Source organism: Osmia lignaria, chromosome 10 (genome assembly GCF_051020975.1).
Source record: "Osmia lignaria lignaria isolate PbOS001 chromosome 10, iyOsmLign1, whole genome shotgun sequence".
NCBI lineage: Eukaryota > Metazoa > Arthropoda > Insecta > Hymenoptera > Megachilidae > Osmia > Osmia lignaria.
The window spans coordinates 8125829-8150480 of record NC_135041.1 but is presented as its reverse complement, the minus strand read 5'-3'; the positions used below and the strand labels follow the sequence as shown (position 1 = coordinate 8150480).

Sequence of the window (24652 nt, the reverse complement as noted above, 5' to 3'; positions counted from 1 at the left end):
TAGCGAGGGTGGGCACGAACCGCGGTCACATTAACTGTGCAAAACTAAGGCATATAAACTCACTGCTTGTATAAACTATAAAAGAAGGGGCTAGCAACCCGGACCAACTATTAAAAGTTGCAAATTGCTGCGGACACGCCGCGGGCCCGACTGTCTTGGGTACACCCACATCCTCTCTGCTAACTTACTTGCTTCTTTACTTATATAGTCACTCGTTTACTAACTTATTCCTTATCCTTGCCTCTTTCCACACCGCAGTTTCCTCGCGTAACATTACTTGTTCATGTTGTTTTGCCGCGCATCTGCCGCAACTAGTCTCGCGGAACTCTCGAAAGGTGTGCGTATGTAGCCAAGTATACGAAAAGTTTCGGATAACGAAACAACTTTTTCAACAGCTCGTGTATTATTTTTTTTTTCTTCGCATTTATTAAAACTGAACTTTCGATGCCCGTATTAAGCTGAACACGCACAACTGAAACTCGGCTTCAACAAAGGAAGAGATTATCGCGCAACGGTGTTCACCTGATTTTATGGCAGTTGATCCGATTATCGACTTATAATTTCCAACAGACGAGGAAATGAATTATTCATTCGGCTGTATCGACGAAAATGCGTTTAAACGTTGGGTGCACGTGCCTTTTTATAAATGTGGGCGGTAAGTATTAATGATATTATGTTCGTGATGTTTAGATTCTGAATAACTATAATTTTTTATAATTAGTCATGATTATCTAAATTTTATCTTTATCTTTATTCACTTCACTAAAAATAATATCTTGGAAATAATATATTTTCAACTTCTAAGAATAAATAGGTTAATTTAACCCATTAATTTGCAGCTTAAAATTTCCAGAATCTCTTTCCTTTGTCATTTTTTGATTATCCGACCAAATTAAATTGGTAGCGTTGATTAAAGGCGGACCATGTTAAATGCAGTTAAATTTCAGTTTTTTTTTTACCGGGCAAATTTTTCATGTGGGTTTAAAAGGACCGAATACTTTTCTCCGTTCCTTTTATACTTCATTCGACAACGGCCGGATATCGGTTTGGTAGAGAACATAAGTTTTCTGTTATTACAGTATTCAGCTACTGTGGTCTGTGCCATTTTTCAAGTACTATCCAAACATTGCTTTTGCGCGAGAAAATGTCGGCAGAATTTCCTCCCTACTCAGTCTAACATTACATTTTCGACAATGATCGAAATCATCAATTGACTACCAATTAATACCAATTTGAATACCAATTAATGGAACCTGTGCAACGAGACGTACGAAAAGTAGGTAAAAAATTCAACGATTGAAAACAAATCAACGAAAATGAAAACGTTATTAAAATGTAAAATAAAAACGCGAATAAATTATGTGACGAACCGATGTATTACATATTTAATAATCGTATGCACTGTTCCAGTTGCTGTACCTAATTTTCTTTACAATTGAATAATTAATGGTTAATAAAGCAAACGATATACAGATCGTTAATAAGGATAACAGCAAAGAGTATTAACGTCGTTTATTGTGCCAGTTAGGTGTAGCTTCCTTTTCCTATACGCGAAACATGTACCTACATACGTATATAATCTATAAAGTATTTCACAAAGCTGCGGCGTGCTGGTAATCGAACAAAGCATCTCGTCGGCGCAAACGCTTTATCGAGCACAGTATTTTGCTTCCGTTTGCACTTTTCATTACAATTCGGTTCAATTATCGTTTGATTATATCAAACTCCGAAGAGCGTAGTTAGCATCGTTTCCCGCAGGCGATAGTAAAAAGAACATCAACGGATATGACGTTAAAATATTGTTCTTCAAAGGATAATGCCGGAAAATAGGCAATTTGGAAATTGAATGGAAAAGAAGAACTCCGTTATAGAATTAATTTCAATTAAAGAAGAAAGCCGCAATTCACGAGCACACATTCTGACGGAAGATACTGTTTTCCTTGGAAAACATGGAATGGAAAATAAACAATAGAAGATAATCAATAGTCAGCCAAGTAAAATAGAATTATTTAAGAAATTACAGCTACTTATTTGAATTATTACCCTTTATATTTTTTGTGATTCCAAATAGTGTACACATTTTGTATCAAGAACGTTTCTGTTAAAACAACATTTGATAGCCTCAAGAGAATAAAGAATATAAAGGTTCATAGAACCGTAAGAAGAGGAAACTGTTTCTGTCTATGTATTTCTTATTACCATATTAATTGAACTTTTACAATATCAGTTTCCGAATGAATATTAAGAGGGAAGTGAAATATTGTTCCTTCGACATTAATACATAAAGTTATTGAATATCTCTACAATTATTAAAAACATTTCACTCCACACCTAAGCATTTTTTATTCAGCTGTTAATTAAGAATGTCGGCTATTAACATAATTACACAAATAGCTAATTATTAACTAGTTAGTTAGAATAATTCACTCAACGTCTAAATATCTTCCATCCAACTGTTTCAAGAAGTTTTCAGGATATACACTATGCGAAGAATGTCAAAGTCATCAACATAGACGACTAAGAAAATGAGAAGTAACGATTCAATATCAACAGCACACGCGTCGCGTGTACCGAATTAACACTACTGATACGGTCGACGATGTATGGTCACATGGATGACACCATTTTTCCATTAAGTCTGTCTACAGTAGTGCTAACAAGATTTTACGATATCACTGGTTTCACCATTATTCCACCCCTTTACTTATACACTGCACCCTTACTAGATTTCATTTCACAATAAAAGTTTCATTTCAAGTTGATAATTAGAGGCTTTAGAAATTTGAAAAATCCCACTTTGCAATTTCATTAAGCAGTGATTCCATATCTTTAACCAATATTGTACTATTACATTGAAAATGACAAGAGTTTATAATGATAATTAATACAAATATATATTCAATATACCGTTTATTACAAACGACCACTTTATTTAAAATTGAATAATACCCAGCTTGTAAAGTACATACGGAAAATTACTCATTCAACTGCATTAAATACAGAACATGTATTAAATGCGACAATAATTAATTCGGTAGTAATAATTTTATTAATTAGATACGTTTAAAAATCAATGCAGTTAAATGTTTCGCGTTTTACCTTCACTGATGTATTAAATGTGAATTAATAATGATGTAATAACAATAATCGTCCGATAAAATAAACCGTGTAACCATAATCCGTAGCTTTTAATTTTGCTAAAGGGATTGTTTCAAATTGTTATTGAAAATTTCTATCGTATCTTTGTTATTTTAAAATATGAATATTGAATGCCTATAGTCCATTTATATTTCCTTATTTATTAATTAGTAACTGATTTATTAACTAATAATTTCTGTCACTATGTGAAATTGAACATGATAAAAAGAAGCCGTAACTACTTTCGAACTACATCCTTTCCCATCCCTGCAAGTGGTTTTAACGAAATGACTTTTACTATCTTCCGAGTATCTGCAACGTCACGGCTAGGTACATCGCGATGCATAAAGAATCCAGTTTATGGGATCTGTTAGGACCCGACGACACCCCGACACGTCCCATTTCCGCCAGCCGACGTCTTTTTGGCGGTGATACCGCTTCCTGTTGCTACGGATTACCAGCCGTCTTCGCGAGTAAAGACCAACCCGATTCTCTATAAACGGAATTGCTCGTCTCTCAGCAAGATTTCGTTCGTACAACGAGAAACCGTAGCTGCTTTATCAGCCAAACCGTTTTAAGGTGTCTGACTTGCGAACCGAACGATATAAATTTGATCGTATACTTGTGTTTTGTCTTGAATCCCTAGAAAACCGATCCCTTTTCCTCTTTTACTGCGATCTTTTATGCCAAAATTTTACGTGCCGAAATATGAAATGATGCTTGGGATTGTTTCGCGATCAGTTCACCGACGTCCAATTGTAAACTGCCCTAACTTGGTCAGCGATTTTATAATTTTAGTAACATATTGATTTAACCCCATTCAATTCCATGTGAAATCAATCCGAAATGGAAATCTAATATTTAATAATTTATTAACTAATTATTCCATTTTTAAAAGATCTAGTGTCTTTTATTAAAAATACTCTAATAATTATAATATATTTATCGAATAGAATAATGGTTAGCTCTGTTCTTCATTTTAAAAAAACGAATAATATGAGTCCCATATAAATTTAAATACTGCGCAGTAATTTAAAAATGTACTAAATGGACGCCATGTTGGAATATTGAACTGCGCATGCGCTAAATTCGAGCGTCATTCTACGCGATCGGTTCTTTGCACTCGCGTCGTGCAAGTTATTAGAAAGACGAAATTATTACTCAAATCAAACCTTTGAACTAGTGTAAATATCTATTTATACGTAATTATCTATCTAGTTTAATAGTGTAAATTGAATTTTTCGTGTAAACTTTGTTAGTTGAATATATTCGTTCCACACGAGAGTAACAAGAACAAAGGTTAGTAAAAATTTGTTTCTTCAATGTCACACAAATATGTAGAGAATTAACAAGAAATTAAAGAAACGTGTTTGCAAATGATAGAATCCTGATTCTGTATAAATAGAATTTACTTTTGTTAATACAGTGTGTACTCACCGAAATCAGATGCCCTGCCATGGCGTCAGTCAACTCTCAGAGGTTATTGCTCCTGCGTAAGTTCCAAACACTATCCTCTTGATGATATCATTCGACGAGTTTGTTTACTGTCTCACCGAAAGTCTTTGAACCATTCACTCATGCACAGAACTAAACCTTTACGGTACACGACTCACGAACGACTGACGACCTGTTTCGGTCGAAATCCTGTTCGCGTGCCGATTTCGAGCAATGTCGTCGTCCAATCACAACCTACCGGCAACCGCGCGAAATACAAACTTCAAAATCTGTTTGTCTTCGGTATATTACCTTCTTATACTACGCTTTCTTTTGAATAAATCTTTGTTATAATCTTATTATATTATAAATGTAATATATTTTTGTAAATTTGTGTAGTTTTAATTTCAATAATTGTATATTATTTTATTAACTCTTGTTAGAGAAATTGGAAATATTTTCTGCAATAATTTTCCACTTACGCTTTTAAAATAAAAATTCATATAATTTTTTTAAAAAATGATGTACAAGTTATGAGGCTTTAGAAATTTAAAATTTTACGAACCAAGGAGCTTTAATTACTGTACAGAGTGCTATAAAAGTAATGGTTATGACTTACAGATGTGACGAACATTTGCAAAGAAAAATCGTTACAAAGTTAATTAAAACTCTGAAATTAAAGATTAAAGTTATTTCTTTTTTCAATATTAAAAGAATGAAGTAACTTTATTAACTGCCCAGGATATTAAAAAATAATAATTACAACTTACTGTTACGATAAACATTTGTTTATGAAAAGAGCTATTTCTTTAAACAAATACAAGAGAAATGTAATTTATTTTCGCTTTATTTCTTGCAGATACAAATATATTATTAATTTCTTTTATTATACATGTTTCAGGAGATGAAAGTTAACTGGGTGACGTCTCCGGGAAACCAACCAAAACAAGACACCAGCAGTGAGTACTTAACAATTCCCATTTTTTTTCTCGTATGTAAATTGATATTACTGATATGCTAAAATATATTTTCAATAAACACAATAAGCGCAAAATAGAATTTAAAAAAGCATGAATTTTCTAGAGGAAAGTAGTTATATGTAATTAAAAATAATAGAACTTATTAAAATGTTCATTTGTTGAAACATGGAATTATTTAAAATTATTATCGCACATTATAACATCTAACTACAGTTTTTATCTGGGCTACATTTAGTTACTCTTCTTGTATATATATATTTGTGCTATTAATTGAAACCTGCTATCATTATTTGAATAAACACATTCGACTTTTGTGTTTGAATGAGATATATTTTAGCGATTTTCATCACTGTGAAATATTAATTTTGCGATCACAGACCATTCTTTCTAAAAATTATTTATAATTAGCGAAATGTTAAAAATTTATCTGCTATTTATGGTCATACTTGAAATAATTAAAAATTTGCAACGATACATAGTATGGTATCTATAACGAAAGGTAAACATTTGCAAATATTTCGTTCCGAAGATTCCATTACGCCAAACAAACAGATACCTGTATAAATGGCAAATTTTTCATCAACTAATTGGCGTACAGCCAGTAGAAAGAGACTAATTTGTCATTCTTTGTGCATTAAATTTACGGAAATACACGTCCCATTGAATATTCGACTAATTAAACAACAAGAACGGACGTCTTTCAAAAGGAAAATTATCATGCAGCCCAGTAATTTTCAGCCATACTCCTCTCGATTTCTCCTCGAACGATGATTAAAGATGAAGATGGGGATATTCATGAATCGGTCGAAATTACGACGTAGAATTTGAAGTAGTAGTTTCGTGTATTCGTGCTATAATTTCTACGCGTAAGGGTTGTCCGGTAGAAAGGGGTGGTTAGGCATTAAACGTACGTCACTTGGTAAGCTCTTTCGCTTTCTGTTTCCCTATCTCTGTAGAAACACAGCCGCAGACCAGTAAACCCATCATAAGTACTTCCTTTCCAGGGATTTCCACTGCTTATGGTTTAAAAAAATATTGATATCCTTCCACATGAATCGCGAATAGCTTTGCCTTATCCCTTGCGTTTTATTCGGGTTGCTAGGATTCTTGAAATATCCAGAAAATTATTGGGTACTAATATCAGATCATTTGCAAACTTAAATTTTTCACGTATAAATTAATTTTTTGCGTTATTCTATATACAAAAGAATGGTCCCTTGCAATTTTATCTACCAGCTTTGATATCTAGATCTTCAAATAGCATTTCGTTATACCTCCATTTGTTTAACCATATCACAAATTTGATTCCCTGAATCGTGACCTTTCACGCGAAAACGAGAATCTCCGACGCATTAGCATCGCGTACCGTCCTGTTCATTTTCGTTCCTTTAAATTCTGTTTAACGTTGATGTCTCGTTTAATTTCCGTGTTTTGTGAACGCACAAAAGACGGGAAAAATTTCATTACACCGCAAGTACTTTCAATTAACAGGGGCAAACTTATTATAATTAAATACACTCTGGCATTCCATTTCGCTAATTACATTTGCAAATACCAGCAGAAGTATTTGCTTATCAGAAGGTGGATAATTTGTCCCGAGGGGAGAGTGTTAGTAATAATATCACCCAAAGCGTATCAAAGTTCTCACGCTCTAAAGAACAAATTTTCATTAATTAATAAAATGATTGTTTTTTTTCTTTCTTTTGAGATATTGAAATCGAAGCAAATAATAACAGAAGTTCATTTCTGGAAAGTTTCCATGATGTTCTTAGAATCCTCATTTATTTCTATGTCAAAATGCAAAATAATTTCTGTATAGAAAAGAAAATGACGAGGCCACACAGTTTAGGATATTTGCTATCAAACGTGAAGCGTAAATTTTTATATCCTTTGTTATTGCGGAAATATCATAGGTACTTACGTTATACAGCTGCTTACGTATATTCCATCGCCCTTGGTATAAATCCCAATTACACGTTATAAGGTCCCATAAAATGTCCACCCCGTTTATGACTCGTATCACGGACCAGATTTAAAACCATAAAAATCCGAAAGATTTCTCTCCACCTGAACGTAACCGCCGAAATCTCCTCTCATTACATCCAAGCTTTCCCTTCGCTCTATACAGATATGTATGGTGTATCGTTGCCCTCAGACGACATTCCTATACGCGGTGAATTCCCTGAGCATGCATTACGAGCTACCATAAACCACTATGGGTTTAAGCTCACTGTCCATCGGCTGAAACAAACTCGAAACTTGTATAGTTATACATTTTCGATCGATGGTGAATGGGATTGCTTTATTACTTTCAATAAACAGGACTTGTATCATCCATAATTGATAATTAAATTAATTAAACAATTCTCTCGAGGCTTCTGAATGAAAATTAAAAAGAATGAAAAGATAATTAATTTAATATTATCACCAATATAGTAATGTAATCAAACGGCTTCGTGTATAATTAAATATTATCCAGGAAATATTGTTACACTCTTTAATTAACAGTAGCTTCCATTGCATTCGAGTATAGACAACAGAAAATTACACGTACATGCACGTCCTAGAATCGGATTGCAAAGGCATGTAAGTAGAGCATTAGAGCTCTACTTCGTTAAAGCAGAAAAGTCGGAATTGTAGGTGCGCAGATGTGCCATAGTTTTCTAGCATCCCTTTACGGAAAAGTAAAACAACCGCGGCCCATCGCCGGTTCGGTTCTAGCCGCAAAAGCGTTGCACACAGCTAGCTAGCTATTTCACGTAGAAGGGCAGAACGCGAATCGTTGGGGTAGGAAAACGGTGGTTCGAGCTTGGAAAAAAAGTATGCTCACCCCGTTCAACGACAGTGCAGTAGTTTCCCGACCATATTTACACACAGAGAACAGGGTTGGTGCGTTTTAGTTTTGCATTTGTCCGCGGGGAAGTACGTATAGCGCGATGGGGTATACGCGGAGGGTGTACACGAGTTGCTGCAGGATTCGAGTAGGGTGGAAGCGGACCAGCAATGGAAATGCTGGTCGAAAGAACGACGGGACTACCGTCTAACCGTTTCAGATGGTACAAGCATACGATAGGGTGGAGAGGATTGGTAACTAGGGGATGGAGAAGAGACATGGCTGAAGGATGGGGCTGTAGGAGGAGGTGGGATCGGGTCCCATGTGCCTGTCACGGTTTTACAAGTCTATAAAAAAAAGAATTTCAGACTGAGTTAAATATTGCTGCCGCACCTCACTGAATTTCAAACACGCACACCACTTCAACAACCGTACATGTGTTATGGGAGTGAGACACACGTGTTCACCCTTTGGGCTTTCCCGTCGATGGACATAGACGGAAGAAATTCTTTGCACGTTATATATGGAATCACCGAGTCGTAACATTGAAAACTGACGAATAGCAATGAATTTCATCTATATAAACAATTTTTTATTTTCTCTTGAACTCAATCTCGTACAATTATCACGAGAAACCTCTGGTTTCTTTATTTTTTCTTCTCTTGAGCAAGAAAGGGTTAAATGAAGGATGCAAATTTTCCTGGAAGGAGGAAAATCCGAGTTCCATTTTGTTCGCCATGATCGCCAAATAGAGTGAAAGTGTTGCGAGAGAAAAAGGGATGGAAAAAGAAGGAAAGGACAAAGAAAGTGAGAAAGATAGAAGGAAAAAAGCGGATTGGAAGGTCGTGGTGTAGAGTCAGATTGAGCTTGGCTGGTAGACTGCGTAATCGCGCATCGTTTTTCCTGCATTATGAATCGCACCAGGGGATAATCGTGCCAGTATTTACGGGGCTTTTCGGCACAAAGGGGTTACACCGCGAGTCCCACTACCGTATTCCGTTTATCTCCGGTAAAGCGTTCACCGTTATACCATAAACCGTACGCCTTTGCTGTTTATATGCATTACCGTGGCTGTTATCGTTATTAACAAAACACGAGCTGTCTTCCTTGCGTCTCTCATTTTCTGCCATGCTACTACAGACCGTGTGCCTCGTACGTTTTAAATTTCTCGCACTCTTCCAAGATTTTCACGTACAACCCTTTTGTGTATACGTGATGATACAAACGGTTGAACCAGATTACAAAAGATCGAAGAGGAAAATTTGAAGTACAGTTATTCCATTGTTAAAAAAAACTTATTCTGTGTTTTGGCTTGTTTCATATAATTCAGAACACCCTGTGTGTGGATGTTCACCTTGTCGCACGTTTTCTCTTTCGCGAGCTTACCTCCATTTCTTTTTTTCCTTTCACTCCTCTCGACGCGGTACTTAAATTTAATGACTCGCGAGAGAGCAGGAAATTTCACGAGTCGTGTTTCTTTATTAATGTACGTACGTGGAAATAATGTAAAGGTTTGTGTTTCGAAGCGACCCGTCCGCGTGCTGCCCTTCCCTCATCGCGAGTATAAATATTTTTCTCTAATTCGCGTCATTAGTTCTCGCGTAATTTGTTTTCTTCCACTCTTTTTTTTTTCTCATTTCGTTTAGAACTACCGTGTAGTGTGTCAAACACGGTGCTGTTCAAAATTTTAAACATATACATATATACTCTCTTTCATTAATCCCAAGGCTTAAGTTCGCCACACGATTGTGTTTATAAACACATTCCGGAAAATCGTTAAGCTCTCGTAGTTCTTCAAGGTTTCCTGGCGGCACAGCTAATTGAATTCAGTAATCACTCGTCCTAACAATCGGTACGGGTTAGAAAGAAACCACCGCCAATTAGTACCGGTTGATTCGAATCCGGATTCCTTGGGTTGTAAACGAACGAGGATGGAAGGTAGGGTCATTCAGGAATAACGGGCGTTTAACGGACGACACGATGAGCTCGATGGACCGAGAGAATAGGATCGGGCACGATAGACAAGTGCATCGTGTATTCTCTTTGTCCTCGACGTTGTACCGAAACCAAACCTCGATGCACACCGTCCTGGCAGCATCCTGCTCGAACCCCTGCTGTATCGCCGCCCAGTGGTATCCCTGTGTGGCGATAGCACTGCGGATGGCATTTGTGGGCAGTGCGTGGTCAATGAGGTAGGGAGAAGGGCTCCCATCATATATCGGGTAATAGACACGTGGATACGCGGCTCTGTCCTCGAAGCTTATGTCACTTAGCTCTCTCAACATGCACGCTCGAGATTTGCCACTAGAGATTACACCGTCCGCAATTTATGGCTCGAATTTGTTAGTCGAATCAAGCTACGCTCGTTCCAGAGAAAATAGAAAATTTCGTTTCGGTCCGTGCACCGACCGATCGTCACCGTTGATGGCCGTCTGATTGAACGACCGTGATTTTTCAACCGGTGGAAATTGAGCTTCCGGTAACACGAGATTGAATTGGGCAGTCGAAAGCGACCGGACAAATATTGTGCTTTGACACTCGCATCATTGCTGTCGAATCTTTTTAGACTCATATCTTACGGTTGTAATATTAGTATTATAATCTAGTTTAGAAATTTGAATATTTTCCATCGAAAAGGCTAATGTTAATCAGATATTTTTTCACACCTTTGTAGAAGGAAATTTTATTAAAAAATAATGAAAGTAATGATCGCACGTGAGATATAGTTTTTCACGCTTTTTGTTATTAGACGCAAGGATCGCGATTTCACATTAGTATATTGCTTATAACGCAGCCGGAAACAGATGAAAGTAGCGGGAGATAGCATTAGCAAACCGCGTATGCTTTTGCAGATAATTACAGATACGACACCGGTGATTATTACGTTTTCCCATCAGCGCGAGAGTGGCCTGAAAACAATCAGAACCCAGTGCAATTTTCTGTTACAAAGGAAATCTGACGGAGAAAAAAAGAATTCGTTATTTTCCACGGACTCGGAAGTTTTAAGGATTATTTTCACGTGCGCTCATCGACGTTCCGTTGATGGAAGGATGTGCGCTTTAATCAAGTTAATGCAACCACGTGGCCGCTCCTGTGTGTCCAAACTTCACCTATGTACACATGTGTTAGCACACACGAACGTACACGTGAACGATGTAGAGTGACTTTTATGGACGTTACACGGTTTGGAAACGGTGCCACCGCGTGCCAACCGGAAGTCGAACCACCGACCGCTTCTTGCGAGCACGTTTCTCGCAGATTGCTTCGAAGAAAAATACCGCGCCAATCTCGAACTCTCTTTTTCACCGTTTTTCTAGAGAAAAGAAAGGTTTTCTCGTTGGATTATGGAACGATTGTTCCGTGCTCCTCGGATTTTGAAACTCCAGCTCCTTTTTTAGGTGATTAAATTGTTGATCGTAACTTTTTTTCTTGTTATAAATAGTAATAACTAAAAATTTAAACTTGAAACGAGAAAAATAATTAGGAAAACCATAATTCGTAATAAAAGAAGAAGGTAACTGAGAATTTTAGTTTGTAACGAGAATTGTAACTAAATTTTAATTTGAAATTTAATGAAGTCATTTTGATATTCGAGTCTGTTGAAAAATCCGGTTAAAAGTTTGAATTCTATCAGAGGTATGGCTGGATATTTAAAATTTGGATGTAATGACATCATTTGGATTGAAAAATTTTGCTGAAAATGTATATACAGAATGAAAGATGTATATAAAAATGTACATTTGAAACGTAATAATATTATTTCACTATTTTCAGTGTATTACAAAATCTGACTGAAAAATTAAGTTCGTAGTATAAGGTTCTTATTTATTATTAAAAAATCTACTCAGCAACTTTAAAACATCATGGAAACGGAAATGAAAGAGCATTTTTTATTATTTAAATTGAATGAAGCTAAAAGCATAAAAGTTTAAATTTTCAATATTATAACTTCGCAAATGCTGTTTATCCTCAACATAGAATAATATTTAACAATGAAATTCTAACAATTATACATTTTATTAAGATTAACTACCAGAAAGAAAAACCACCAACGCTAATTCCCATGGCAGAAATCGAAAAATTGCCATAATCAGGCATCGAGACGTAAAGAAATAAAGTCTCTGTGGTTCGAATGGGAAAAGTCTAAAAAGAATTGACAGAGAAAATGAACGTAGTCGAACTTGTTCGGTGACTGAACATTAGCATGTTAACAGTCCTCGTGAGAGAACTACGCAGTGGTTACTCCATAGCATATCCGGTTGAGGGTATCCAACATCCGTGCATAAGACCACGATATTGAACACTGAGAATCACTGCGATCCCCTGTGTGTAATAACTCAGGTGGCGTGAATAAGCTGACCTCTTGTTGCTCGAACATACCGCCATTTATGCAACAGCACAGCATCGCAGTCCAACTCTTTCTCTCACCCCCGCGAAATCCTGCTATATGTGTGTCCTACATGGCCGAGCGATTTAACATCCTATCGTTTTACGGCGCTCGTTAAACGCACACCGGATACATAAGCCGTTTTGAGCGGGTATGCGTTCTGATTCCATCAGACAGTGTTTTTACTTTTGGAAAAATTCTCTGTGCCAGAGGGAGCATTGTGGGTGCCTTTATTATTTTTCGACGATCATTCCTGACGTGACGTTCGTTTGTTCGGTAGATGGATTATAATGAGATTGCTTGCTCGAGTTTTGGTAACTGCACGCTTGATGTACAGTAATTGGACAGTGATTGTGGTTGTTGGGGATTAAAGTTGAGTGCTACGGGAATTTGAATATTTAATAAAATGATGGAGGAAAAATTTTTTGAATATAACTGAAATTATACTGGCAGCTTGAAACACTGTATTTACTTTTGTGAAATGGATGCTTGTTTCACAACTGGCCCTCGACATCTCCTCTTTAGACAGTGGCGCAATTATAATGATCCTATAACCAACCCCCTAGTTGCGCTTCTGTCTTCTGATTTTCGAATTTAATATTCCAATAAAAAACCGCGCTGCCTCGTGAAGCATTCGTGCGAAAGAGCAACGATCACCGCGTTAAAATATAGCGTTGACGAAGAAATGAATCACGCCACTTTATATCTACCCCTCTAGCCGGTTAAACAAGTAATTTTAAAATGCAGAATTCACCTAGGGAAGCCTTATCCACTACGGAAGGAAAATTATTTTGTCCCCGTGACACGTGCCTAAGGGAGAGAAACAGAAAGAGGTATGGGGGGTAAAAAAGCTCGCGAGAGCTATGAAAAATGAAGTTTATGGCGGTTATAAAGATTATGCTGCATAGAGTGGTCGACACACACGTTCGCCTTTTTTCTCCTCTTTTTTTTTACGCTCTTCTACGGACTCTTTTTCGTACTTTCACAGCTGCCAATCGGTCTTGTGAAACACTTGTTTTGCGCTAACAGATTGGATAATAACTTTCCTTTCCAATATACAATCTTGTAACCTTTACAAAGGGACAAATTTCAAAGTATAAGTACTATGGTAACGAGACGCTGCCGTCGGGTACCGATTAATTCATCAAAATTTAAATAAATCGGTTTTCATGTTCTATCGTGGCTCCTTTTTTTTTCATCATCCTTTTTCATCCCGTCGCAGGGATGTCATTTTTTTTGAGCGACAATACTTATTGTCTTTGCGTCCTCGGATTTTTTTTCCACCCCTCCTCTTACGAAAAAAACCAGTCACGCCCGGGTGTTCGGTAAAATTTGCATTTTTACTGGGCCGGGGCCGAGTTCGATGCAAATTTTTGCTGAATTTTTTCCCCATCACCTCCTCCCTAAAGCGGTCGTGTTCCGTTAATCCACTGGTTCGCATTGGAAAATGGTCGTAGTCACGTGGAGTAGCTTATGGCGTGCCCGCCAGCAGTTTATTCAAAACACCTATGCGGTTTTTCGTTCAGCACACATCCTGCACACGAGCACGCATCATAAACTGACCGCTTTTCTACCGGCTAACGTTTCAACCGATGTCAGAGGCAGCTTGGAAGCATGAGAATAAAGAACGTATCGTACGAGTTGTGTATTCCTGGTCGGCGAAAAATCGTACGCATTAGTATCGTCGCTCGACACCAGAAAAATATCTTTAATAATCTTTCTCGTAAGTCCTCGCTCGGCCGTCCTTTCGAATGTCAGAAGCTCCATGAATACACAACGTGCGACAGTGCGAAGCATTAATTCATTCGGGCAATGATTATCTCGCATAAAAGTCATAGTGAACGAACTGGTTGGAAGTTAGTAGCTGCGAAATCGATCGTAACGCTTGATTACGATGAAATGTGAACTGAAAATTCTATCTTCAATCTTAGGAACAAGTTGCAAGAGTTTGCACACCTCTGGCAAGATCCATTTAACTACATTGTCTTAAGCCAGAAGCAAAAGCACCTGCCAGCTAACTTAACGCGTGTTTCACTCACTAACACTGTCAACATAATTCTTGGCTTATCGTAACTGCTGATCTAGCAGCTACATGTTACACGATACTGCATCGATGTGCCAGTAATTGTCGCCAGAATAAAGGGGCTGAGTTACAGGTGAACGATGCAACCACGCAGTCTCGCCCGGTTGTCGCTCATTTAGCGGTAATTATGCACTAATGAGGACTTCACAGCACGACCCGTTTCGCTTTCAAAAACTACGACAGCTCGTTGCAAATTAAAAAAAAAATGGAAAAAAAATGACACGGCTTAACGTGACTCCACTTCGCGATCTGTGATTTCATCTGAAATAAGACGGTGTCACTCTATTTAGAAACCGAAATTTAATGGAGACATAAATTTAATTAGCCTTAATTGGATTATTCGGTTGCCATGGCTCGAAAACATATTTTTTTTAAATGTTCACTATCCTTTGTTAACACGTAGAATCGTAATTTTTAATTGTATAATAGTTCTAGAAATGATAGTTTATGGCCTTATGGTTTACTATTGCTATTCTAACTAACCCAAATCTAGGCTAGATCTAACCCGAACCCATTTATCAATGACACATATATATCTACCAGCCAAAATACCCCAATTGTCGAGGCTTATTCGAACAAATATAAATGTTCTTAGAAGCAAGCTGATGCAATATAAAATTACTGAGAAAAAGGAAGATATCAATCGGTACACGAACTTTTATTTTATCGGTTCGCTATTATTTTTTCGAGAGTACTGATAACGCGTGCAACGAACGTTTAATTCTCGATGCACGTTAAACACGAAACGAAATTGGAATGCATTCGCATCTAAAACAAGCCTGTATGCGGCTGAATAGAGATGATTACATCCTGAAGCCTAGAATTTTCTATTATAAACAGGACCGTGTTAAAGCGAAATCTACATACAAATTGGACTCACTTTCTCCTAGATGTATTCGAGTTTCTGCAAATTTTATGTGCCGCAATTAAGTGATTTTGCCATTAAAAAAAAGAACTCGCGACCGTGGTAATCGATATTCACATTCCGTCGCAAGGAAATGGCGTGCGTGCATACGAGGTCAATTTAATGAGCCTGCACGCACAGCAACCACGAAACTCGATTAAACCTCCTATTGTTGTTTCTACAACAATTGTTGATTGACTGTTTTGCAAGTTCGAAAAAGAAACTTGGTGAAAATTTGTATTAAGAGTGTGCAAAGTTTTCAAATAATTTTTCATCAATTTTAGTAACACTTTATTATCAAAGAAAATGATTTTTGAAGTGAAAAAGGATCAGAATTCCGTGTGGAATACGATGGAGAAAGTTATAAATGTTGAATTAATGTGTCTTAGTTGTAAAAGAAAACCGTAATTATTAACTTTGCTGTGGAAAATGATGAAAATGTCAATAATCTTGACACTGTCATTCTTTTTCCACTTTTCACGGATCACAAGGAAAAAAGCAATCACTTTAGTATACTAAATCTATAAAAGTAATAATTGTTGAAAGTCCATAAATGCAAATTGTTAGTAAAAATATTAACTGTTCATCTAAACAGAGTACAAAATTGCCTTGCACGATAATACAATACCTTCTTTATTTAAAAAGTATAAATAAACATGAACATACTTGGAGATAATCTACTTTTTAGTAGGGTAAAGGTAGATATTGTATCGGATAAGTCGAAGTTTTCCTGGTAACGAGTTAAGTTTCGTTTTTGAAAATCGACATGAATTTCTTAACAACGTGAACCGGTGTTGGTAAACGAACAATCTCGTAAACTCCCCTATCTGAATACATATATGGAGATGTAAAACGTGTAAAAATATTGCAGAAGATTAAGGAACTTCGTAATCGTTGTGAAGGCTGATATTTCTATCGCTTATAAACTTTCACGATGCCGTGAGGAGCTAGGAAGCGATAAAGAGTTTCCGGTATAGTTAACTCGCTCCTGAAGGACGAGTTATATTGTACCCCAAGAGGGATACAGAATTAGCCTACATCACGACGAATGGTCTCTTTTTCGTCGAAATTATGCTCCAGGGTCGACACGTGTATTCTAGTAAATGGTAGTGGTATTAAGAATGAAATCAAATTGGAAATAAACGTGAAAAAAGTATGGCTATCGTTTTTGAATTCAATTAGGGTGGTTTCACCTGAGAAATTAAAGCAGAGCATGAAATAAAATTAAGTCAGTAATAATTTTTGCAAAATTTTTATTTCATTTACCGTATCTGCAACAAAATTTCGATTATCAAAGTTCCTTATCAAAAATTTGTCCAAATGTCTGCAAGAATGATTTGTTTGGACAGGCGTTCGACAGATTCGGACATTTTCATTTGCAGATCATATTTCATCGGTCGAGACATGTTTGACCGTCAGATTTATGGACGGTGATCCTAGAAGGGTTCAAGTTAGCCGTTTGCTACCCTCTCTCGCGAGCAAATTAATCAACCCTATTTCAATGAAGTTTAAACAGATAAATGTATATTTACATTTTGAAATAGTAGATACACGATGGATGTTTTAAAATTACCATTAAAAAAATTTAATATTTATCATTAAATTTGCAAAAGTCCATTATACAAAAACCATAGTAAATTAATCAGAAAGTCAGAAAAATCCTTCTTCTTATTTTACTGTGCATAATACTAATGATGAAATACCGATAACTTGCCCCGTTTCCCAAGTTCTCGTACGGTAACTTTCGGCAAGGCTATTACAAATGCACGATTCCTATATTCTTGTCTGATAACAAGGCACGGTAGAAGCTCTCTGATATTCTTAACTGCGTATAGAGAACGGTTGGAAGAAGTTCCGTGTGTTTAACCAGCCCCAAAGGGATCCTTCTCTTAAAGTCAGCACGCGGCCGTACCCGGAACGAATATTACGTACAGTGGGGCCATCGTGGGCCGATGAGACGTTCTACAAAAAGTGATAGAACTGATGTGTAGCTAAAAGTTACCATCGCCCTAACCAGCAAGGCCATCGTATGGCAATATCGGGGCCAGGTAACGATGCCAGGCCAACCGAAAGAGCACGCTACTCCCCGGGACCATGGGGAGTCGTTAGATCGTCCGGGTCCTTAAATTAGCAACGACGTAACGACGATAGCCGAACCAGGAGATCGGTAGAAATGGGATGGACAGAGAACGACCGTACAGGAAGCACGGTGTTGCTCGATATCAAACAGGTATAAACTAGTGGATATGCAAATGCGTTCTGAAAGTACCAGGCATTCGTGGCTTCGGCTATGCGGACGGGTCTTTGATGGCGGCAACTTTTCTCGTGCGCTTGTTGAACGGCTCGAATGAATGGACGCTTTTCTGGCCAGGGGAAGACTATAACTCGTGCTCATAGTGTAAAAGTGTATTAGAGAGCCCTGGGCAAAACTGACCTAGTATAAATGGATTGAAAACTATCGCCACTCTGGTTTCTGTTATATTCCTTTTAGATATTTTAGTCTCTGGCATCCTATAGGTGTTTAAATTTGTTCATATTTCTATTTGTCGAATTTATTAATATTCGTAGATCGATACAATTTCCATGAAAAATAATTTTCTATTCGGAAAATGACGTCGGTGTCCCTCAGTTCCGACACATTTACCCCCCCCCCCCCCCCCCCGATTTCTTTCTAACGTCCTTAACCTCAAAATTGGCCGCATCGGTGGGTCGCATTAGCATCGGTAGCAGTTTCATTAGCGCGGAGCAACGTTTTCGCAGAGGTCCTCTGTCGAAGAATTTTCTAGCTTTTCGTTGTTGTCCGCCGTGTTTACTTGGCAGCGTAAGGCGCTCCTCATCACGAGCCTCGCAGGTGGTAGTAAAGTGTATCTCGTCGACGATAATTACCCTTACAGCTCTGCATTGTAGAAACGTAGAAAACGGAGGGTAGCTCGTATTCAGACACGCGTCGCTTCCATATGCCGCCTAACAGCGCAGCTCGCTTCTGTCCCCTAAGTTGGCCCGCTCTTCCGTTTATTAAATTCATTTGTCTTCCATGAAAATCATGTTTGTAACATGTACCTCTCTAATTGGACGTGTTAAAAATCATTCTCAGGGAACACACCTTAATACCCTACCTTTTGGTCACTATCCTTCAGCCTTCGTGAGGGTCTTTGCGTATAGGCGCATGAAGGGTGTTTCAAAAAAGATGTGCCTTTGAAATAAAAATAGTTAGAAAATTTCTGAGTACAAATAAAATTTGATGGACGAAATTGTTTTATTTTCGTTTTGATGTTAAATTGGATAATTTAATCTAGTATCGTACGAGGTGAAGGCACCGAAATTTTAATGATGAAGTTTTCAATTAAAATTTCCACGCTTTCAATTAAAATTTTTTGAGACGCCTTGTATAGTGAGGAAGACACGGTCCAACACATCGCTCGCTTAACGTATCAGCGCGTGGATCCTCGCGCTTCTGTGTCTACGAAAACGGCGTATAAGTAATGCAAGCGATTACACTTATACATTCGTGTGCCCATAGCTGTGTGTATTTAGATACGTAGCTACATCCGGATGATACATATTTATGATGGAACTTGTGCCGGCTGGCTGAATGTGTGCAACTAAACACCGAGGGGGTGAGTCGAATGGATTATTTGCATAGTAAATAGCGAGACACGGTTCTAAGTGGGAACCACCAGCCACACACACGCGCGACTAATCTCGTCTTTTTGAATTCCTCGCACCGTCTCTACGAGGGTATTGCTCGTCTGAGACGCCATACTGTCTCGACGGTGTCAAGAGTTCTCTACTGAACCTAGTATCGGACTCTTTATCTCAAGACGTGCCGAGAAGTTTATTCCAGCTCACTTTTCACCACGTGCAAAATATTCTTCCCGCACCTACGTGTACATATTTCTTTTATTCTGAACAGAATTTCAGTCTGCGCTCGCGTTTAAACAGCTGGTGAATTTTAGTATTGCTTTCTTAAATGGCTGAAAGTTGGCACGATTTCATAGCATGGTATATCAATTTATAGCTTAGAATTGTAATTATATTTCTAATCGTTCTCAAAGCTATTAATCCACTATAAATATGAAACATAACAGTTGCAATTCAATGAACTTCAATATCTTGAAAAGTCTACTAAACTTTCGACCGTATTCACTCTAGTATCATATATCCGAAAGGCACTTTCCAATGTTTCCACGATATTTTCATCAACTTTACCTTCTTTCTTTCGCAAGGCGGATAAAAAGCGTTTCTTCATTTCGTTGAAACAACTATTAGGCGATACGTGTTGACGTCACGGACACAATACCAGCGCGGACTAAGCGTGTCCGTCCTTTAGCCAGGATATTCCACGCGTTATACGGCCGCGTGGCCGCTTCAACGTTAGCAGTTACATCGTGTTTCACTAACACCCTATTCATTACCCAGCTCACTCCATCGACCTCAGGTACACGAGTCCGGTCTGCATTTCAGTCTGCTCGCATTAAACCTCTACATACCGTGCGACGAGCGCGAACGGTTGCCGTGTCAGGATGGCCCTATCTATTTCCTCTAGCCTTTTCGGCTCACTCGGTCTTTCCATGTCTATATCATCCTCTGGCCATCTGCTTTTAACCCACCCTCCCCCCCTTCCATTTCGCATTTCCACCTACCTTTCGGCGAAAACGAAATGGGCGGTTAACGCGTTCGATCCCAAACTGACAGCTTGGAATTTCGCCGCGATAAGGGCTCCGCTAGTTTCATGGCTTTCAATACTTTCGGAAATTTCGAGGTTCTCACGAGTTCGAGACTTTCAAGACTTTTAAGATCAACATTTTCGAAATCAATTTTTAGCATGTATTTATATTTATAGGTATATGTTTAGAATGAAATTGTTACACCTGGTAGTTTGCTCGCATTTCGAGAGCGTATCGCACTAAATTGGATAGCTTTTTGTCATTAATCAACGCTTGGCGCCTATTCGTTCGAGTTAGTCTCGCGATTTGGCTGCTGTAATTGATTTTAATCAGCGGATTAGCTGCAGATTAATTCGTCGATCGACGTGAAATGGTATTATTAGACAAGCATTGTGCCTGTGTTACCGTACGCTTCTAGTTCCGCATTCTATCGCGGTAAGTTGTATGTGTGTATCTGTATGGCCTTCCGACAACTGGATTCATTGCGATGCAACAACCATCCGATCAATAAACAAAGAGAGCTTAAAAGCTTCATGTGCTGTAAGCAAATATCAACAACATATGTAAAAGTATAGACGCTTTTACGTGCTTTCAACGCTTTCACCGACAGGCTAAATTTGGGAAAATTCTGGCGAGATAATAATTTTATTTTCAATAAAGTTCGTCTATGTATTTAAAAATCGTACCTTCAAGTATTTAACACATATTTTCATTTCGTTATTTCGTCGGAATTGTAATGATATAGCAGAACAATCTTATTAATTACTAAAGACCACGTTATGTTGTATGTATGTATGAGTGTAGTTCAACCAACAAGAGAATCCAACAGATAATTAAATCTGTACTAAGTGCAGAGGCAAACTGTTCGTGTAGATAACAGTTTACAATGGAATCTAATCTTGGATAGGATCTATAATTGTTGACTTCTCTGGGTTAGCAATAGGAAATATTGAAACATGATGTTGGATCATTTAATTACAAAGCCTTATAGTAAGATTAATTGTGTGCAACAATTAATTATATTTCTTACAATCTCCCAAATATGTCTGGTAATTAACCTTGACTTAACGTGGCAATTCTAACAAAATTCTAATTATTATTAAGAAATAATCTCTTTCTACTGATAAATAAAATATTTAATCATAACAGCCTTTTTTTTCCCCCAATTTTATTATCGATCAATATTGTTGTTTGTGCAGAAATTGAATATCAGATGGTAATAGAAGGTACAGGTAAATTGTAGGTGAAACAGGCTCGTTTACACGTTTTTTTCAGCTCATCCTTTGTTTGTTATACGTTTGTCTGGATAGCTTGCATTAACCATTCAGCGTGCTATTGTACCGAATATTATTAAAAGCTATCCTGCCAGAAACGCTCGAAACGCTGACGTGCATTAGTATCCGTTATCACTCACGATTTAGCAGCCACGCCACGCTGCACGCTTTTAAAAGGTTTCGTCCATATCTGTGTTGCAAATTGTGCACTCCCGTTGCATATTTTTGTTTGCGCTTGTTCTGTATGCTCGCCCGCCGACGCTTGTTGCCGACGCGACCAGAAAATTTCAGAACCTCGTAATTCCATTAAAATCTGCGCATTATGATTTATCCAGAATTTGCAATACCATGAAAAATCCCGGGGAATCAACGCGACCTTTGAGCTATCGATATTTTACACAAAATTTAGACGGCTGCATTAATAATCGCACGATATTCATTTATTTTTTCGCAATTCGTAGACGACGGCTAATTGATGAATATTCATGAATGTTTCTAATATTTTATCATTCTAATATTTTTTTATTGTTTTGTCACATTAAATCAATGATCTTGAAACTAATTGATTCTAACACAATTTCATGGCATAAAATCATTGCAAAATAACATTTGTGGCACGTCAATTTGTAGCTTAAAATTTGATGAAAATAACTACGCAAAGTAATTTAACTAAAAATCGGTATAATAAAAAATAGAAACGATTCGCGGCAACAATCAATTTCAACCCTGTTTTCGATCACTGTAATCAGAAAAACCGATAGCTCGCAAATGAAACCCGGAAACAGAATTATACAAAGGGATTACACGACGACGAATGCCATTCAGACTACAGTAACTCTGTTTAAAATTGCAAAAGTTCTGAAATTTCTCGCCGCTATGAACACGCGTGTATCACTTTATCCCCGATGGAATACACGATAAACAATGGAAGTGGAAAATCTAGTTAGATCCGAGAAAGGATGAGGAAAAAAGGGATGCAGGGTGTAGTACCGTCGGTTAGAAAGGGTAAAAAAAACACATCACATTTAACGAGAGGGCCAGGTACGAAAACAATGACGATAGGTTGTCAGGGAACGGGTAGCATACGGGTCTTGGTTGTACCAGATATATAGGTAGAAGGGAAAACGAGGAAAATGGAGAACGACTTTTCGAGCCCGGACCCTGGGCACGGAAAAATTTGTCGTGGTTTCTCCTGTGCCGGCGTAAAAAGCTATGATAATAGAAGCGTAAAGAGGGTCCCGGGGTTATTTCATAATTACAGACTGTACTTAGACGAGCATGCATTACGCCCTGCTTCCCTCCGTTTTTCCTCCTCTTCTCCTCGGTTGTAGCTGCATATATTCGTATTACGGAATTAAGGGCACATGCCTTGTTCGTGGCGCAGCGAAATCCGTGGACCCGTGGCACTTTCTTCTATTCTTTTCTGGTGCCTACCTTCTTTTTCGGCGACACCGTTACGCCCATTAGCGGGTTATGGGATTTTTTCTTAATTAAACGTACAACGGACCTCTGGCAACCTTATCCGGGCTCCTTTTGCCACGTAGCGACGTCCCAACCAACCCACCCCCCTTGTTTTCCTGAACCACCTCGTTTGTTTGTCCTTGTTTAATCTACCGCGTTCTTGCCGGTCAAAGTTTCCTTTCAACCAGACACCGTTAATTAACCCTTAACAACCGAAGTATTCCCTCTTTTTTTTTTGTAAGATAAGTATTATAGAAACTTGAGAAATTCTGAAGATTCTAATAGATGGAAGGAAAAAGGAAACGTTGATGAAGATAGCGTTGAGCTGAGACAAAAGGTTGGATAGTGAAGTTGGGATAAATTTTAATTGATTTACGACTATTATCGTTGAATGATTCAATTCTTAAAGAATTGAAAATCTATTCCTAAGAGTTTCCTTTAAGTTCACACCATTTAAGTCAATTCAATAACTTCAGTCACCTTCCGAACAATCTTCGAAGCGTGAAGAAACAATAAAGGTAGTCTCGAAGGTGCGGGTGCTGTCTCTTCGGAATCAGAAAGTAATTACTCAATATTATGTGTATCGACGCGTGGTGATGTAGAGAGACAAGCAGTACCTTCGTAGCCATAGATCACGTCAAATGTCACCGCGTGTCACGAACGAATTCCTCGGACGGTATAGTCGATCCCTCAAGTTCCTTGATTTGATGTATGCGTGCTTCTCAGCTGCTTCTCCCTTCGCCCTCTCAGCCCCTTTCCACGGATAATCCCTCACTCTGCTCGATGTGCTCTCATCGTCGTTGACATAGGTCATAGTGTATAAGTTCGATCGAAAATAGAATAATTGAGGCCTTGATAGGAAACCTGTACAAGTAACGGCAATTTACCATATTTGGTAAACAGGAAAATATCAAAGTATTTTTCTCGATTGAAATTTCTCGTTCCACGGTTCGATCGTTTGCAATTTTCGTCGCATTCTCGGTTCGAGATGATCAGAGGTAAACCAACACTCGTATTAAATCGAATGCCAACACTCATTAAACTCGCACCTTTCCCTCGTCGCGGCCGCTCGCTCGATCGATCGACCACCGGAGAGGCTAAAGGAGGTTCAAGTACGCTTTGAAAATCGATTTCACCTAGTGACGTTAGGAACTAGCCTGGTGTGAATGCTTTGCCTATTAGCCGAGCCGGTCTTCGAGATTTTGCGTAGAAACTGGAATCAACCGGCGTTGGGAAAGGGAAACTGGCTCGTGAATGGAACGGTTAATCAGTGCCAAAGCAATTACGACAAAGCTTCGAACGATCGAAACTGACTGAATCAACGATACTCATTAACACGCTGATTGTCGCGCGGGTCATCTGTGACCAATGTCTTCGGATGTAGGTAACGTAATTTAATAATTAATAGAAAATAAAAGAAAGTATGGTATTTTTGATAATTACAGTTCAATTAAGATTACTAAGAAATACAAATCAGTTTGATTATTTTTC

At 38.0% G+C, this 24652-nt stretch overlaps 1 protein-coding gene and 1 long non-coding RNA gene across 8 annotated transcripts in view; one reads left to right on the top strand and one right to left on the bottom strand.

Moving 5' to 3' along the window:
• LOC143305716 (uncharacterized) overlaps positions 1–4806 on the bottom strand; it is a 165547-nt gene extending 160741 nt beyond the window's left edge. For all 4 annotated transcript variants that reach the window (XR_013062829.1, XR_013062830.1, XR_013062832.1 and 1 more), the window contains exon 1: positions 4576–4806. This is a non-coding gene — a long non-coding RNA (uncharacterized LOC143305716). The remainder of the gene's footprint in view (positions 1–4575) is intronic.
• Positions 1–24652, top strand: part of LOC117611917 (nucleolysin TIAR) — a 355924-nt gene that overhangs the window by 143728 nt on the left and 187544 nt on the right. For 3 of the 4 annotated variants that reach the window (XM_034340391.2, XM_034340392.2, XM_034340389.2), the window contains exon 2: positions 5474–5531. In XM_034340391.2, coding sequence (XP_034196282.1) covers positions 5474–5531 — 58 coding nt within the window. Of the gene's footprint in view, positions 1–4277; positions 4438–4564; positions 4632–5473; positions 5532–24652 lie in introns of those variants that run through there. The other variant, XM_034340408.2, reaches the window with a different exon arrangement.